This window comes from Rhea americana, unplaced genomic scaffold, assembly GCF_003343005.1.
Source record: "Rhea americana isolate MKP2758 unplaced genomic scaffold, rheAme1 scaffold_82, whole genome shotgun sequence".
NCBI classification, from domain to species: Eukaryota; Metazoa; Chordata; class Aves; order Rheiformes; family Rheidae; genus Rhea; species Rhea americana.
In genome coordinates, this window is record NW_028187001.1 from 2,464,055 (window position 1) to 2,479,776 (window position 15,722).

Below are 15,722 nucleotides of genomic sequence, written 5' to 3' on the forward strand. Positions count from 1 at the left end.
TACCTAGCATATATAAAGCATAACTTAGTAACATTTAATATTTACTGATGGCTACTGAAACTAAATTTGTTTATTTTAGTATTTTTAAGGTATGACTTAGATATTTGAGATACTAAACAAAATTAAAGTAAGTAAAAGAAACCCATCAAATGGCCCTCAGAATTAGTTACCAAGTGAAACAAAAAGTGAATGGATCAAGGAAAAAAAAGCTGAAAAAAGAAGGCCTGTGCAGTTAGAGATTAAATGATGCAAGCACTCAGGCCTTGCACTGAACCTTGAACACAGCTGTGGGAGGATTCTGGCATGCTCATGCAAACAGTCACAAGGAGGAAGGGGCTACAGACTATCTAAATTTGTGAAATAAGACACATCTATGCCCAGGTTAAACCAGACATTGTTAGGATCAAGACCAAGGACAGCTTAGTCAAATTTCAACTGCCTTGTTGAGAAGTTGTTGAAATGTGACAGTCCTAAGCTCTTAGCTCCCAAGCTCGTGGCAGCATTATATTGTAGACAAGCAGTTAGTTCCGTAAAACGGCATAAAGAAAACCACTTAAAAAAATAAATAAATCTGACAAAACAAGTGATATTTAGTCTTGTTATACAACTAAGAATAAAACATCAGAAAGGAAGTCCCATTAAAAGTTGAAATTTCCTTCAAATCCAGCTTACTCTGAAATTTAACTGTTAGTAACAGCTGGTGCAGAACAAGGACGAAATGCCTTTGACCTCATGCAAAAAACATACACAAGACACAAATCAATAGAGAGTTTGGTGACAGGGTCTACTAAAGGGAAGCCAACACTTCTTGGAGGTTTAATTTCATCATACATGATGAATCAACAAAAGCTAAGCAATCTGCTACAGAAAAGCAGAGTGAAAAGGAAGAGGAAAAAAAAAACCCCAAACTGACACAATTTATCTCCCTAAATACAACATCTAGTTAGATCCTATGAAATGCTGCACATTGTTAAAACAGATTAATTAAATTTTTAATTAATCCTCCTTATTTTACTATTAATAATCAAGTGCAAAGCCTAAAAGGCACAATAGCTTGCTTACTCTAGGATAATCAGTCTACAAACAGACCATCATAAAGAGGAGATATCTAAATGGACTAAGTACCCTATACTGTACATACTGTACTGTACCTTCTCCAGAGGTACTAGCGATGATAATTTACATTGTCCATCAGAATAAGAAATTCCAGTATCATGTTACTCTATATAAACTGTAAAGCAACAGCGATTTAATTTAGTCTAAGAAGGCTGGAACACATACAAAACATACCACAGTAGGAGTTCCAGGTGAAAAAAATAATTTTCATTCTCCCTCTAACACAAGCGGTAGAGTCTGCTCTACCTTTAATAGCAAATACAGTGATAGACACAAAAGCTGTATTCTAACAATGAATGTGATTTGCAAATTCTACAAGAACAGAATGGATATGCATCATACATGTCTCCTAAAGAGTTCCGCATGTGGAGCTAGTGCCTGTGGATCAGCTTCTTTCACAAAACGCATTACTTCCTCTATTGACCAGGTGGAAGGATCCTTATTCAACATTCTCGCAGGTTCCCTTTTTAGTGCTTTCAGATCTGGTCCAGTTGTGGAACTTGCAGCTTAYAGTACAAAAACATTGTGAAAGGAAGAAGTATCACTAATCTATAATTAATACATTTCATTTTACAAGAGACACTCTCAATATTAACATTAGACTTATTTTGTTCACTCTTTTGCAATATATTAAAAGACTTTTTTTAAATTTTTTGTCCAAATAACATCAAACCGCTTCATTTCTCTTTAAATGATTTATATAACTGCAGCTATTTATAGCAGCATAAGCATTAGCACTATGTCATACCTAGAGGGATTAGTTCAGTATTTGGTTCCAGGATACCAGTAACTGGCAATGTGGTGAAGGCAAGTTAAGCTGTGCAGACAGAGGAAGGAACAGAAAGAACTCCTATTTCAGTAACACAGTAATAGTTGATAAGATGCTCAAGAAGTGAGCTGCATATAACTAGCACTTCCCATAGTCTATAATAGCAACGAGAAGAAAGTGCAGTAGGCAAAATCCCTCTGGCTTCCACAACAGTATTAGTTTTGATAAGCTTAAATTCGGTATTTGAAGCTACGTTAGTGGGCTTGATGTGTTTGGCAACAGCACATTTCACTCCGTATGCAAGCTTTTTTATGGCAAAGTACTTCTTTATGCATAACTCATGGATCTTGTGTGTTAATAAACACAGTTATATCCTTTGGAAAGTTTAGGTATATAGCATACCTTCAATCCTCCTCTGTATTCGATTCCTACTAACTTCATAGTAATTGCTGTTCCCAGTAGAGCTCAACGACAGCCTGCGAAGGATTGGGGCTGAGTTTGAGGTAGCAGTCACTGGCTGAAGAGAATTTCTGTAATACATTGCACTTCCTGAAGTACGGTATTCAGTGGAATTTCGACGGGTTGGGCTTGAAGGATTTACTGAATTAAGTGCAGAATCCATAGAGTCCTCAGAAAATCGGTGTTCTTTGGAAGTGCTGTTTTCTTCTATAGGCAATGTTTCTGCTGCATAAAAACAAGTATCGATCTGTTGGAAGTGCCAGACTCAGTAACCTTGTTATTTAATTCCAGCTATGTTCTCTTCAAGAAAATAGTAGACACTAAGCCAGTCAACAAATCTGTGAAGCAAGTACAGCTACACAGTTTTTGCCCTCTTCCTCAAGTAATCATTGCATTCTTACTCTATTTTTAAAAAAATATCTTTAATAAAAGATTGAACAGGTCAAACTTGAGACAGACTTTCATAAATCATTTTAGTCACATTTATAAGTAGTATGAATAGGGAAGGAACATAGGAAAATTCTGTTCTGTAAAACTAATGTTGACAGATGTGCAAACTTGGTCAGCATTTCCATCATCTTTTTTAAAACGCATTCTTCAAAGCCTAATCATTATGACTGTGTTTATGCTTACCTTGCAAGAGATTTTTAATAAAAGTTCTTGTGTTAGCAAACAGTTCTTTAATGTGTTCCAAACAGTAGAGAGAATCATTAATTTCCAAAGCAAAACAAGTGGTCAAGTGTCCTTTATAGATGACAAATACATTCAGAAACAGTGGCCATCATTTAAAAAAATTACATACAAAATTACAGATTATATACAAAGCACAGAAAGCCGTGAATCTCAGATACAGGTAAACCTAACATTATCACATCCTGACCACAATGCTGTATCTACATGCAGTTAGTTCTTCGCTGAGTGCACACAGACTTGTGGGAAGCTAAACTAAAGATAAACATAAAAATGTGAGCCCACTGTGCAAGTTAAAAAAAATAATTTTTAAAAAAAAACAGGCCTAAGGAAAGGAGTGTAAACACACTCCCCTTTTTAATTTTTATCAGTTATCTGCTAATTTCTTCTCTTGAAATACAAATAACCTCTTCTTAGAAGTTATATGAATTTTTAGGGTCTGTCAATACTGTTCTTAAACCAGCCGGAGAGAACTCAGTTTGTTCCTTTCTCTCTGCCCCAAGACAGGAATTCAGTTTGTTTGATTACTAAAAGAATTCCAGTCTTAACCTACCACAATTCAAGCATGATCAGGAGCAACAGCATATATGAGGGGGGAATCAATGAGAATACCCCTCTATTCTCTAGCAATTATACCTACTCTTCTCCATCTGCACTTGAGCAGTATCTAGCCTGAGAAAGAAGCTGGAAGCACTATGTACAGATCTAAAAGAAACAAATGTTACTTTGGCACCAGAACCAAGAGCTGAAAAATGTAGCTAACAGGTTCACAGATGTGTAAACCCCACACAGTGATCTTGAAAATTACTCTGGGAAAGTTATAAAACATACACAAATGAAGTAACCTGCTCTTCTGGACCACAGAATCACCATAGAATCAGGAAGGTTGGAAGGGACCTCTGGAGATTATCTAGTCCAAAAAGAACTGCTACACTTCGTGAAACAAGTTCCCAAAAAAAGCTTTCTACCTTCTTGTATCAAAGCTTTCAATTATTTCTTGAGCAAATACCACAATTAAAATTAGAGTATTTTCCTAATTAAGCTTGGGAGCTTCTCAAGCACGTTTAACTTGCTTCATGAGCTTAGTGAGGAATTGTTAAGTGTATTTTGCAGTAATGGTCTTCAGACAACATAATCCTGAAGGGAAAAAAAGACACTCAAAGAACCATCGCCTTAGTGAATTGAGTAAGGCAAGATCTGCAAGAAGATGCAATATCCTTCATTAGACTAGATAGCTGTGCAATAAAGCAGCTTTCAAGTACACAAGCCCTTCTTTGATTCAATAGTCTACCTAATACCCTAAAAGCTAAATGTAGTGACAAAGAATGTAAGAACTAAAACAATATTTGGCTATTTCTCTTCTCAGGAGAACTGGGTTTTGCCCCCAAAATATTCAAACACTTTGATTTATAATAAGAGCCAAAACAACCACTACAAACTTTATAGTTTGTCAGATCTGAATCAAAAAAAAAGCAAAGAAGTGGCTACTGAGGTTTTCAAAGAAAACATTAAACCTCTTTATGCTTGTCAGCTTGAAGTAGTTGCAGCAACTTGCCGAAATGAAAACAAAGCAATCATTCTATAAAATTTCAGAAGACCAAAAGGCAGAGGTAATATTTTAAATAGTTACACAAAACTGCACAAAGCTCAGAAGTCTTGGAATGCAGAATGAATTAATGGAGAGAATATTGCCCAACAGGAAGTTTCAACTAGAATATTTAAGCGTGTATCAGCCAACACCATCCAATGTCTCAAGAATGAACCTTTTTTAAGCAATCAAGCAGAGGGCCCTCACAGGAAATAACAGATTTTTAAATAGTTGTTTTACTTGATCCTGTTCACAATTTTAAAATTTTTCTATATTACATAAGAATCTAATTGTGTTTATTCCAATTCTAACCTAGATTTCTCTCTGATGTTATATATCTTAAATTTAATAATATTGAAAAGGGCTGGGATCAGATCAACTCTGTTTTTGCTTCTAAGATACATTAAGATTAATTCAAAAACTAGTAAGTCCTCAGTTCACACATACAATGTGGGAAAGATGGTTTATTTCACTAGGCCATCACAGCTTATAGAGGCGTTTCTGTTCAACAGCTATTCCGTTCCATCTACTCCATTTCCATCCATCTAGATTCTCTACCAAAAAAGAAAAAAAAAACCCACATACAGAACCAGCACTTTTCTCATTGAAAAAAGTGACTGCTGATTCAATAATGCTGTCTAGCAGAGCTTTGCAGTCAACAGGGAAATGAATGACAAAGTTTATCTACTTCAGCACTTTGAGCAGTTGTGAATAACAACTGCATGGGAAGAGAACAGGTTTTCTCATGTTTCACTGGAGATTCCATTGGAGAATACCTGATCTCTGGCTATATTAATAAAAGACCTATAAAAGACCTTATACTTCAAACATAAAGATGGCAACAGATTGTTTAACACAAGAAGTCTAATTCCTGCAAAAGCTTTCAATTTTCTAGAAGCTCCTCTGGGACTTAGAAGTCCTAAGTTCTGCTTTGTATGTAACTGGAGTGATGTAACTGGCTGCAGTAGTACGGACACTTTTTTCCAGGAGGAGATTGTTATTTCCCTGCCCCTCCTTTATCTTTCATAACTTAAGAGGAAACTGTTAGACGGCAGAAAAGATGGCAAGAAACCTGCAAAACTTATTCCTGAGCAGATCAGAAGGAAAACGAGCTGTTTGAAAGACCCTTCCCCACAATTATTCCATTTTGACTTCAAATGATATTTCAAAACAACTATTTCTAGACAACTATGTCTCAGTGGAGCCAGAAATTTTTTAGGACAGATCTTTCTTGCTAACCAACCCATGACCAACCGCTATGAAATTACCTCCAGATTTTCAGCAGAGGACATTGCCCTAATGGAAAACACACAACACTGGAGAATATTTTGCCTCTTGAAATGCACCGAGTACAAACTCAAACCTCTGAAATCATGACAAAATATTTATTTTCTTTAAGTTTTTTTTTTTTTTTTTTTTTTTTTTTTTTTTTATAAATTATTTTTTTTTTTTTTTTTTTTAATATTTTTTATTTTTTTTTTTTATTTTTTTTTTTTTTTTTTTTTTTTTGGTTAGTTCAGGTAACTGCACCTTACAATGAACTACTGATTTAGAATATATTTTAAAGAAAACATTGATTTAATCTGAAAAAGGAATCCAGTATCAACCTACTCAATGAGCATTAAGAAGCAGTATATGCCTGCATGTTTGCTTTGAGGGAGATTTCTTGCAAGATAATGGAAGTCTAACTCAAACACTTGCTTTGCTCCAGTTTAACCAACTCCATCTCAGTATTTTTCATCAAGCTACCCAGCAGAAATATCCAATTTAATTCCACAGACATATTGCACACCTAAACAATACCTCTTTAGGAAACAGTTGTGTACTTATCATTAATTTCTGTTACCTCCTCCTATGTATTATCTCTTATTATCTCTATCTATTATATACATAGAAACAAATAAGCTACTTATGCACAAAAAAGAGTAAGTTGTACCATTTTAAATAAAACTATCATTTTGAACATTTTAACTAGATATCCTCTTTAATTTTAGTCCTATGACCTTCTAATCTGCTCAGAAAAAAAGAGAACAATCTGCCCCCAAAGATGGCAATATATATAAAATGATCCAAAGCTCTCCAAAAAGAAAAAAATAGTAACATGGAACAAATAAATAATCACTGTTACACATCAAAAAAGCCTTTGGAAATTCTGTGTAACTATATTGCAGCAAGAGATAGTATATATCAGATGGGATGAGTTGAAACAGAAAAGTTGCTATGGCTTAATGAATTACGTAGTGAATGCAGAGTACACTTGTGCAAGACTTTTCCACTAAGGTTTAAAGCAACATGCTTCACATCTGAGGCAGATTAAAAGTAGATGCATGCCCAGTTACTGTAGCTTAGCTGTGGTGCAGGAAAAGCTGCCATTCATCAGTAAGCTAAAGCAATCTAACAGCTAGCTGCCACAAAGAGATTAGTTTGCTGCCCTTTGCATGGCTGCATTTTACTCATCTGACACCATAGTGAGTCAGTCCAGAGAACTAAATTGCAAAAGCCTGTTTGCTTCACCAAATTCTTCTCTGTGCTTCAGCTCACTGGTCCAGCTTGACAACCAGTTGGGGAGGTGTGGGGTGTGGGACATCAAGCCTTCCTTTCAAGCACAAGGAGGCAAGGAAAGCAGGAGCACCTCAACTTTCAGTCACAGCTAGCCATAAACTCAGCTTAATTGTACCATCAAGTTACACCCTTACTCACTTGTTGGCCCCTGTCCAGAGTTATTAGAGCTGCTTCCAATTTATTTTCTAATCCATTTTAAGGCAACTGGCTTTTTACTAAATTACCATATATGAAGCAGGAGGCTTCATCCATCACCTATCTGCCTGAGTCCCTTCATGAAAAGGGCCAGCATGTTTAGGTGAAGGACTTCTAGAACCTGCGGTAGATCTTCCATAAGTGCAATATTTGTGCCACTTATCAATAATTAACATACTTTTTCATCCTGACCTGTCAAAGGCTGGAGACAAACTAGACATGAGTTGTACTTGGTCTTTTTTGACTGGAAATACTGAAATCATAAATAATCCTCATATATAGTGCAAACACAATGTAATTACCTTCAGATGGATGAGCATCATTTCTGGGAAGCTTAGGGGAAAGAGGGGCAGTATATGGTGGAGAGTCCTGAGAGTATCGTTTAGCACTTCTGTTTTCAGATATTTCTTCTTTTGCTGTGAAGAGGAAAGTCACCATCTATTATTCTAACATAAAAAAAATTATGAGCGAAGTTCTAGGGACAAAAGCAATGTCATACACCACAGGAAATCACTAGGTTACATTCAGTTTCTTGGGTCATACAGACTCAGTCATTTTGATAGAAACTTTCAGTGCTGAAGAACAGCTTAGCTTATACTATCATCATCCCAATTACCCTGACCCTAATCACTTTTATGAAAAGAGTTAAAATTACAGGCTTCCATATGGCAGACGAGATAAAACAAAATTTCTCCATAAGAAAGGGAAAAATAAGTATTTTCTAAAGCAGCACCTGGAAGACAAAATCAGTTCCAAGAGGCTATAAGAAGTTTCATGCTCAGTTTAAATTTTCTGAAATTGCACTGACATCAAGCATTTCTCAGTTATGGCTCCTGGTAACCCATGGGCTGAGATGTGAAATACCAAGCTTTGCAAATGACCTGGTGGGAGGTTTTAGGCAAGCTGCTTTCTCTCTCACTCCTCTTTGTGTAGCAGACAAAGATACTGGCCTCATACAAAATACCACAAGCAGCCAGCTGCAAAATACACCTTTTCTATTAGAAGACTAAATGGCAAATAGTAGAATGTGTAAAACTTTCTGAGCCATCATCAAGCAAGGTAAATACAGAGGGAAGAAAATACCTCTAACTGATGTGGGATGCATGGAACTGAATTACCTTTCAGGACAAGATCCTTCTTATAAGGCAATAAGTATCATTTTGTAAGTTTATTTTACAATCTGAACGTAAATGGAAAAGATGAAATGTGATGTTTTGAGCTTGTTCTTTTAGTAGTATCCCAGTGGTACTATATGTATGTTTCCTGACTTGAGTGCAAGAAAGTTTGCTGAACAAAATGATTTCTGCACATGTGGTATGAGCTATCCCATCCTATCAAAGCACTACTGTACTGGAACTAATTCACTAAGAACTGGAGCATATTCCTTTCAACCAATTCAAGTTAGAGAAAGATTAAAAAGTTAAATTTCATAAAGTCACCACACTTCTCAAATGTGTTGATACTTGAAAATAACAGTTGTTTATTAGTACCTGTTTTGTTCCTATCATATTCTGTAGGACTATGTGCACATCCCACGTAAGGGCTGAAAGGCTGGCTACTAAAAAGATTATCACACTGCAAGCTGTGGCAAAGTTTCTCCAAGAAGCGAAGGACAAATGATGCACTGTTTACAGAAGGAAGATTGATGGCGTGTTTCTCTCCATCAAAGGAAGCTGTGAACAAGAAGATGATGTTAAACACCCCCAAGCATCACAAAATATAGTAAAACACCATCATTAACTAAAGGAGAAAACATCCATCTTTGATTTAAACTGTGCAAGACATAAGAGGAGTAAACACTCATTCTGGTATTTAGCAAACTTGCATCCACAGGACTAATTCTAACATGATACATCCCTGCCAGTTTACATTTGTTCTGTGGGAACTTACTTGAATAAAATAATTTTGGACTTACACCAACATAGCAAAACTTGTAACTACTACTACATCATCAAAACCTTATGTGTAATTTGTTATTAGCTTATAAAACAGCAAAAAAAACCCCACTCAAATATGTGCAGGAAGTAACATAAAAAGGACTCTTCAAAGTACTTGTTTTAAGATTTTTTTTTTCCAGTTTCTAATTGAACTGAGCATACTTGTGGTGGTGTGCTGGCACCTACTGCCATTGAAATTCTGACTACAAAAACTGTTTTGCCATTTGCTGTTTTACCATTAGAGAAATCTACCCTGCTGTCAATGCTTCGCTGCTCAATTTCCCATTTATTTCAACAAGAGCTAGGTGACACATCACAACACCAGACACAAATGAATCTACTTCCTATTAAACTGATTGATTCCAAAGAGATGGGACACAGGCCTGTCCTTTCTACTGCTGATCACTTTCTTTGACTCCTTCAAAAGTTAGACTGATATAGTCAAGGATATTTTCCTTTTTGTGACAATTAAGATTTTGAAAAGATTTAATACTGCCAATACCAGTACACAGATAAATAATTACTTTAGTAATTAGAAATTTAGTAATAATCACTTGAGATAAGAACATTAGTTATTTCTGATTAGAAAGACATTACAACAAAGCAGTTAACAATTTTTTAACTAAAGTTTAGGATTAGAAAGAAGCAGCATAAACATCTCATTATATATCACTTAGTCTTCCTGATTTTTCAGTCTATCATGCAGCTTTCTGCTGCGAACACAGGTATCCCAACAGTAAGTAGAACTTTAAAGGATCACATTTTTTTAATGGCATGTGCATTTTCAAAAATCAGAAACGATAAGAAAGCCTTTATTCACAGAATCTGAATTAAGAAACTTTCTATGTTGTGTTACAAAAGAGGCAGAGAATATATTTTAGGCCTGCTTAAGAAATCGGCAGCATGAGTTGCTTGCATTGTTAACATAAACAAGTTTAGGATTAGAGCTAATTCAAGTACATGGTTTAGCATAAACAGCAATGCGTTTGCTCTCTTATTTGCTTTACTGATGGAATGGCCCTGTGCAAATGCTTAAAACTACAAATCAGTACCACAGGGGCAAATCCTGGAACCACATTTTTCCATAGCTGGTTTGTTTTATCCAGACTCCTGTGTTCAAATGAAATCCTTATGATTCACAGTCCCACATGTGGCTCAGACACAGAGTCCCCTACTTCCTGTTTGGGCAAGGGGGATTGGGAAGGGATTTTGGAAGGCAAATTTCTCCTTGGAAGTCAACCAGCTACAGAGAGCAAACAGGCTACGAGGCCTAACACAGCCTGATCTCCTGACAAATTTACTGCAAGGCAGTACTGTCAGCTACAGCAAAAATTTAAAATGCTTTATAATAGCCTTATAGGTCTTTGCATATGACCTTGGGGAATTTACTTATTCTCTGTGCCTTACTTTCTCATTTTGAAAAGAAGTACTGAAAAGAACAATATTATCTTAGAGTTGTCAAGAGGGTAGAGCAAGAAACATCTGTGGCATCATTGTTCCAGCAATACATATCACAGGAAAAATACACACACAAATATTCAGTGCAAACACAGGTCCCTTGCACACTAAACACTCAAGGGCAACCCTTGCAACTCCAACCTAGGATGGAGGATCCAGATCCACAGGCACTACTGGCTCCTTTGCTTGGGGAGAACATAAGCCTCTTACTTTCCAGGTAAATGCTAGAGGAAAAAATAGAAAGGAGCATTTCTGATGTGCAGTCACCCTAGCCTTTAATGACAAATAAACAGGTACTAGATCTTGTGTGCGCAGTCCTAGCCCCCAGGATGAAGAGTCATTCTCATTTCTTTACCTTTCATTGTGTAAGCATGTTTTTTGAAGAACAGGTTTGAGGCAGAAGAAAGGCTGAGGAGACCTAAACTAAAAGTTTGTTTTGTCTGATAGTGAAGAAACTCACTCAAGAGTCTGATTTAAATCTTCTCAAGTACTGAATTAATCTGAACCACAGTCTGTTTCATCTCACCAAATGCCAGTCTATGAGCTGTGAGCTAAACGGAGAAAAGGGTCTGACACTTCCACCATTACTAGGCTTGTTAATCGAGTCTTTAATTTCCTTTCAATTACATTTGCTTGAATTGAAACCTTATGCATCAAGCAAAACTAAAAGCTTGTACTTTTACTTGAGTAAGGAAAGATGAAAAAATCCTAAATTCAATTCCATTCAAAACAATTATTTTCTTTGGCAACTGAACCAAAAGAACCCTCCAACTATTCACACATATTCTACCAAGATTATTTTATCCATGTCCTCATCAGTATACAGTTTCTTCCTATGGCAGATATAATACTTGTCATTAAAGTTCACCAGTCCACAAAAGTTGCTTATTTTCTGCTGCAACATAAATTGATTTTTTTTGATTTAGCTTTATTTTTATTTAATCAAAAAAGCACCAAAACCACTTTCAAACAAAAAGCACTACTTTACTATGAAATATTCCTTTTATTATACTGTATATTTCCCCTTCTTCTTTACTGCTCATATATACAGCTGGTTGTAGTGTGTAACATTAACCTAAGTCACATTTTGTGCTTCTCAAAATATTTCACAAAAAGATTTTGATAAAATGACAGTTTTGCTCACTCTGCTTTTCATCTGCCTGTCTGGCAAGCTGATGAGAAGACAGGAACTCAAGAACACCAGAACCCCAACGGCCTTGGTTTTGCAGCTCTCTACAACCTGACTGAGCTCCAAGACTCAGTTTCGGGAGCAGTCTATATGTCCAAATTCCTCAGATTCAGAGCTATGGAGCAGGCTTCTCTGAATTCAGGCTGTACAGTGAAGTCAGGTGCACAATTGCCATTCATGCTCTTACAGAATTTTTAAACCTAGACAAATCAAAATTAAATAGAAATTATCTATCTCCTCTTTGAAATGATTGTTTTCATCTGTTCAGTAGCAGTCCAGATATGCCACCAGCCTAGGATTTAGTCCCTCATGGTAAACAATCACAAACAATCACTGGTAATCCATATCTCAGAATGGATACCATTCAAGCAAAAGTTATTTGTCTAAGTTAAATACAGCAGGATATTAATAATAATAATCGCTCACTTAAATGCTCATTATTCAAATATTCATGTTATTCAAAAATAAAGTAATAGCGATTTCAAAACCACATTTACATAGTACAGTTAAACCTTTACTATACAGTAGAGAAGAAACAAGAAACTTCCACTTTGTGAACAAACTCATGGAGAAGCATAAGCAAGGATTACTGAAGATCTAGTATATGCAGGTAAGAATGCTATGCTTTAAATATTGTTAGAGAAAAACATCTTCTATGAAGATTTAATTAAATCTGTATTCCACTAATCATCTTTCACATCTGGTGTTAATGTAAGAAGATTAAAGTAACACAAAGTCTTTTTACTGCCACTGATGCAATAATGAATTGATGTGCTAACTGCTATACAGAATATTTTCTAGCCTAGAAGGAAAAAAATGTCAAGTAACAGCTATTCAGCTTGAGATACAGGGATAATTTATCTGTAGACCTGCCATTAATACATAGCAGAAATAAACCTATTCCATAATAGAGGACATAGGTGGATGAACACTGACCTAAGATACTCCTAGATTTCTGGTGAAGGAGGAAGGCAAGAAGTAACAATTTTTAACATATGGAATCATTTACCTGGAAACTACACAGAGTAGTTTGAAACTCTTCACCCACTTTGTTAAGGCATTAAGAACACAAACACTATGCATGGATAAGACTATGCGAATGACTTGAATTAATAAAGCTGATATTTGACTTGCACTGAACTTACTTGACAAATGTTTGGTTACAGCTGTTAAAGGATGTGCACAAGTTCTGCTTAGTAATAAGAATCCAAAAGTACTGTGTATATGTAATTTTAAATTGCTAGTGCTGAATTCTAATATAAAAAATTACTCAATTTGCTCACTGAAATAAATCAAGCATCATCGATACTCACGGTATCGATTGTAGTATCGATACTTAGTGAAGGAGGTCATATGTATTCATTCTTGACTGTGCTTGAAGAGTTATAAAAGTAATATAAAATCTTTGCAGCTATTTCAATTCTCCAGCCCTACTGCAATTGCACAACCAAGAGAAAAAAAGGAAAAAGAGCAACATAACTTTGCCTACCAGTTATCATTTCTCCTCCATGATGGCCAGATTTCAGAAATCCAAAGACTGTTTTAGATTGATAGGCACAATCCACACAAGCCTGTACGGACTGCTGAAGTACCACATTGACAGGACCTGGTCCAAAGTGATCTGGAAGCTGTTGAACTTTCTTCTTATCCAGATGAGGCCCAGAATTTCCATGCTTGTTGACATACACACACACTGAAAAAGTCATATTTACTGTTGAGTTTTTCTACTTAAATCACAGTTGCTATACACGAAAGAACTGAAACTTGTTTCACAAGTCAGAATTGTAAACCATTTTTTTAAGTTCGACTCTTGATGAAGAGATGTACTGTTCAAGTCAAGAAGTTGAATATACATACAAGCAGGCATACACACTTTTTGAGCATACAAAAAGTTCTCTGTATTACATTCAAGGTTCTCCTACCTAGTCCCAAGCCCACATCTTTCTGTTTTCTAAAGTCCTCCTGTATCCAGCCAACATAATAAAATTGCCATATCTTTTCTTTTGACAAGGTTTTACTCACAGAGTAGTCCCAGTAAAATAAGAATTATTGTCAGGTGCTCTGAACTACAAAGGCTTGATGCTAAAAAGCAGGCCTTACCAACTTACTGCCTTTATTTTTCTCATATTTGAGAACAAAGACAACTCTATGGCATGAACTTGCCATGGATGCTCCTTCTGAAACATCTATGTAGCATTAATGTGTGCATATATAAAGGTCAGTATCCATATCTTCAGCAGCTCAAACCACTTGAGACATATGAGACTTCTACTTTACATTCTGGCCTTGTCTGCTAAATAAAATGAACATAACTCTCTAGAAACAGTGTAAGCCAAATTAAGGCTCATCAAAAAAGCAATCAAATAGGACTTTTGAAAATACCCTCTATATAGACTCTATCAGCTAAATAAAACTGTCTTTCAAAAGGAACAGCAGTGCAAAATAGATAGATAAATAAATAAATAAAGGAAAAAGTCCTAATGCAAGATTTTTTTTCTTGCTTCCTTTTGGCTTTGACTGTTGTAAGACCAGGCACATACTCAAGACACTTATGGCTTAATGAAAAAATACACATCAGTGGTGATTAAGCACACATTTTAAGCATTCAGTACACAAAAGACTCATATTTTCTAAACTCTAGTATTACCTGCGTTTAATTAAAACTTGGATTTTAAAGAATGAAATATTTCTAAAAGATGTTTTAATCTTGTATCTTCATACATATATGCTAACCCTCTGATGTCTGCAAATTAGAGGAAACATATTTGTAGGAATAATCCAAATTACAAATCAGCAAAAGGATTTTTCATGGTATCTTCTGGCTAGCTGGATAACAACTGCATCCTGATAGATTTATTTTCCTAGGAAATACATACATATTTTTCCTCGTACATTACTGAAGTTGGGACTAAAAAGATGTAACAGACACTAAAAAGATGGACAGGTATTTAAACACTGAAAAAAAGTACCAGAAACAAAATGATCACAATTTCTGGACTTTCTAAAAAGTCTGGAGATCTGAGTTGAAATATGTAAGTTGTTTCATCATAGGGTTAAAAGTCCCTCAGTGAGTTAGTTCATTAACTAGCTTATTTTGTTTTGCTCACATTTTTTCAAATATGTTTCATTACATTTCAAAAACAAACATAGAACGAAGCGGGGATATATTTCTTCTCATTGCCTTTACTTGGTTTAAATAATCTGAGTTCTTTCTTTTAATGTAAGGCTATAGAGAGATATTGGTATTACTATATTATAGCATGGTCTGCATGATACCAAAATATTCTGTGGGTTTTTAACTACATCTATTGCCATCTCACATATTAAAGAGTGGAACAGACATGAAAGAAGTGTTCAGAATCCTCCTTTAGATAGGAGCAAAGTGCCAGGTCTAGCAGAACTGCCAAAAGCCCTACTGTTCCAGCACTTCTTGCTATAACATAGGCATCAAAATGCCAGTTCTACAAAGTAACACTGGCACCCACAAATGTCTTCAAAAAAATAAGGTAGTGGAATAATGATTTATAGTAATATGTAATATGTTAGCAGCACATTTTCCCTTTATTTTATTTTATTTTATTTTTACCTGTGGATATAACTGCTGCAGTTGCCCCAGACAAACTAATTCCATCTTTAAGTATCTGCTTTGTGCCACTGTCCCCATCAGGAGAAGAAAGAGGAGGTGGTGATGCAGGAGTCGGTGGTTCTGGCAAAATTTTTTTCTGTTTAAACAAAAAGCTCAAAGTCAAGATATTGGTG

At 35.7% G+C, this 15,722-nt stretch overlaps 1 protein-coding gene across 5 annotated transcripts in view; it reads right to left on the minus strand.

Annotated features, from left to right (window-relative positions):
- Positions 1-15,722, minus strand: part of SCML2 (Scm polycomb group protein like 2) — a 75,434-nt gene that overhangs the window by 2,593 nt on the left and 57,119 nt on the right. For 3 of the 5 annotated variants that reach the window (XM_085323088.1, XM_085323089.1, XM_085323090.1), the window contains exons 9-14: positions 15,550-15,685; positions 13,453-13,656; positions 8,870-9,052; positions 7,682-7,795; positions 2,288-2,569; positions 1,459-1,622 (exon numbers count right to left, since the gene is read on the minus strand). In XM_085323088.1, the coding sequence (XP_085179214.1) occupies positions 1,459-1,622; positions 2,288-2,569; positions 7,682-7,795; positions 8,870-9,052; positions 13,453-13,656; positions 15,550-15,685 (1,083 nt within the window). The remainder of the gene's footprint in view (positions 1-1,458; positions 1,623-2,287; positions 2,570-7,681; positions 7,796-8,869; positions 9,053-13,452; positions 13,657-15,549; positions 15,686-15,722) is intronic. The other 2 variants (XM_085323091.1, XM_085323092.1) reach the window with 2 other exon arrangements.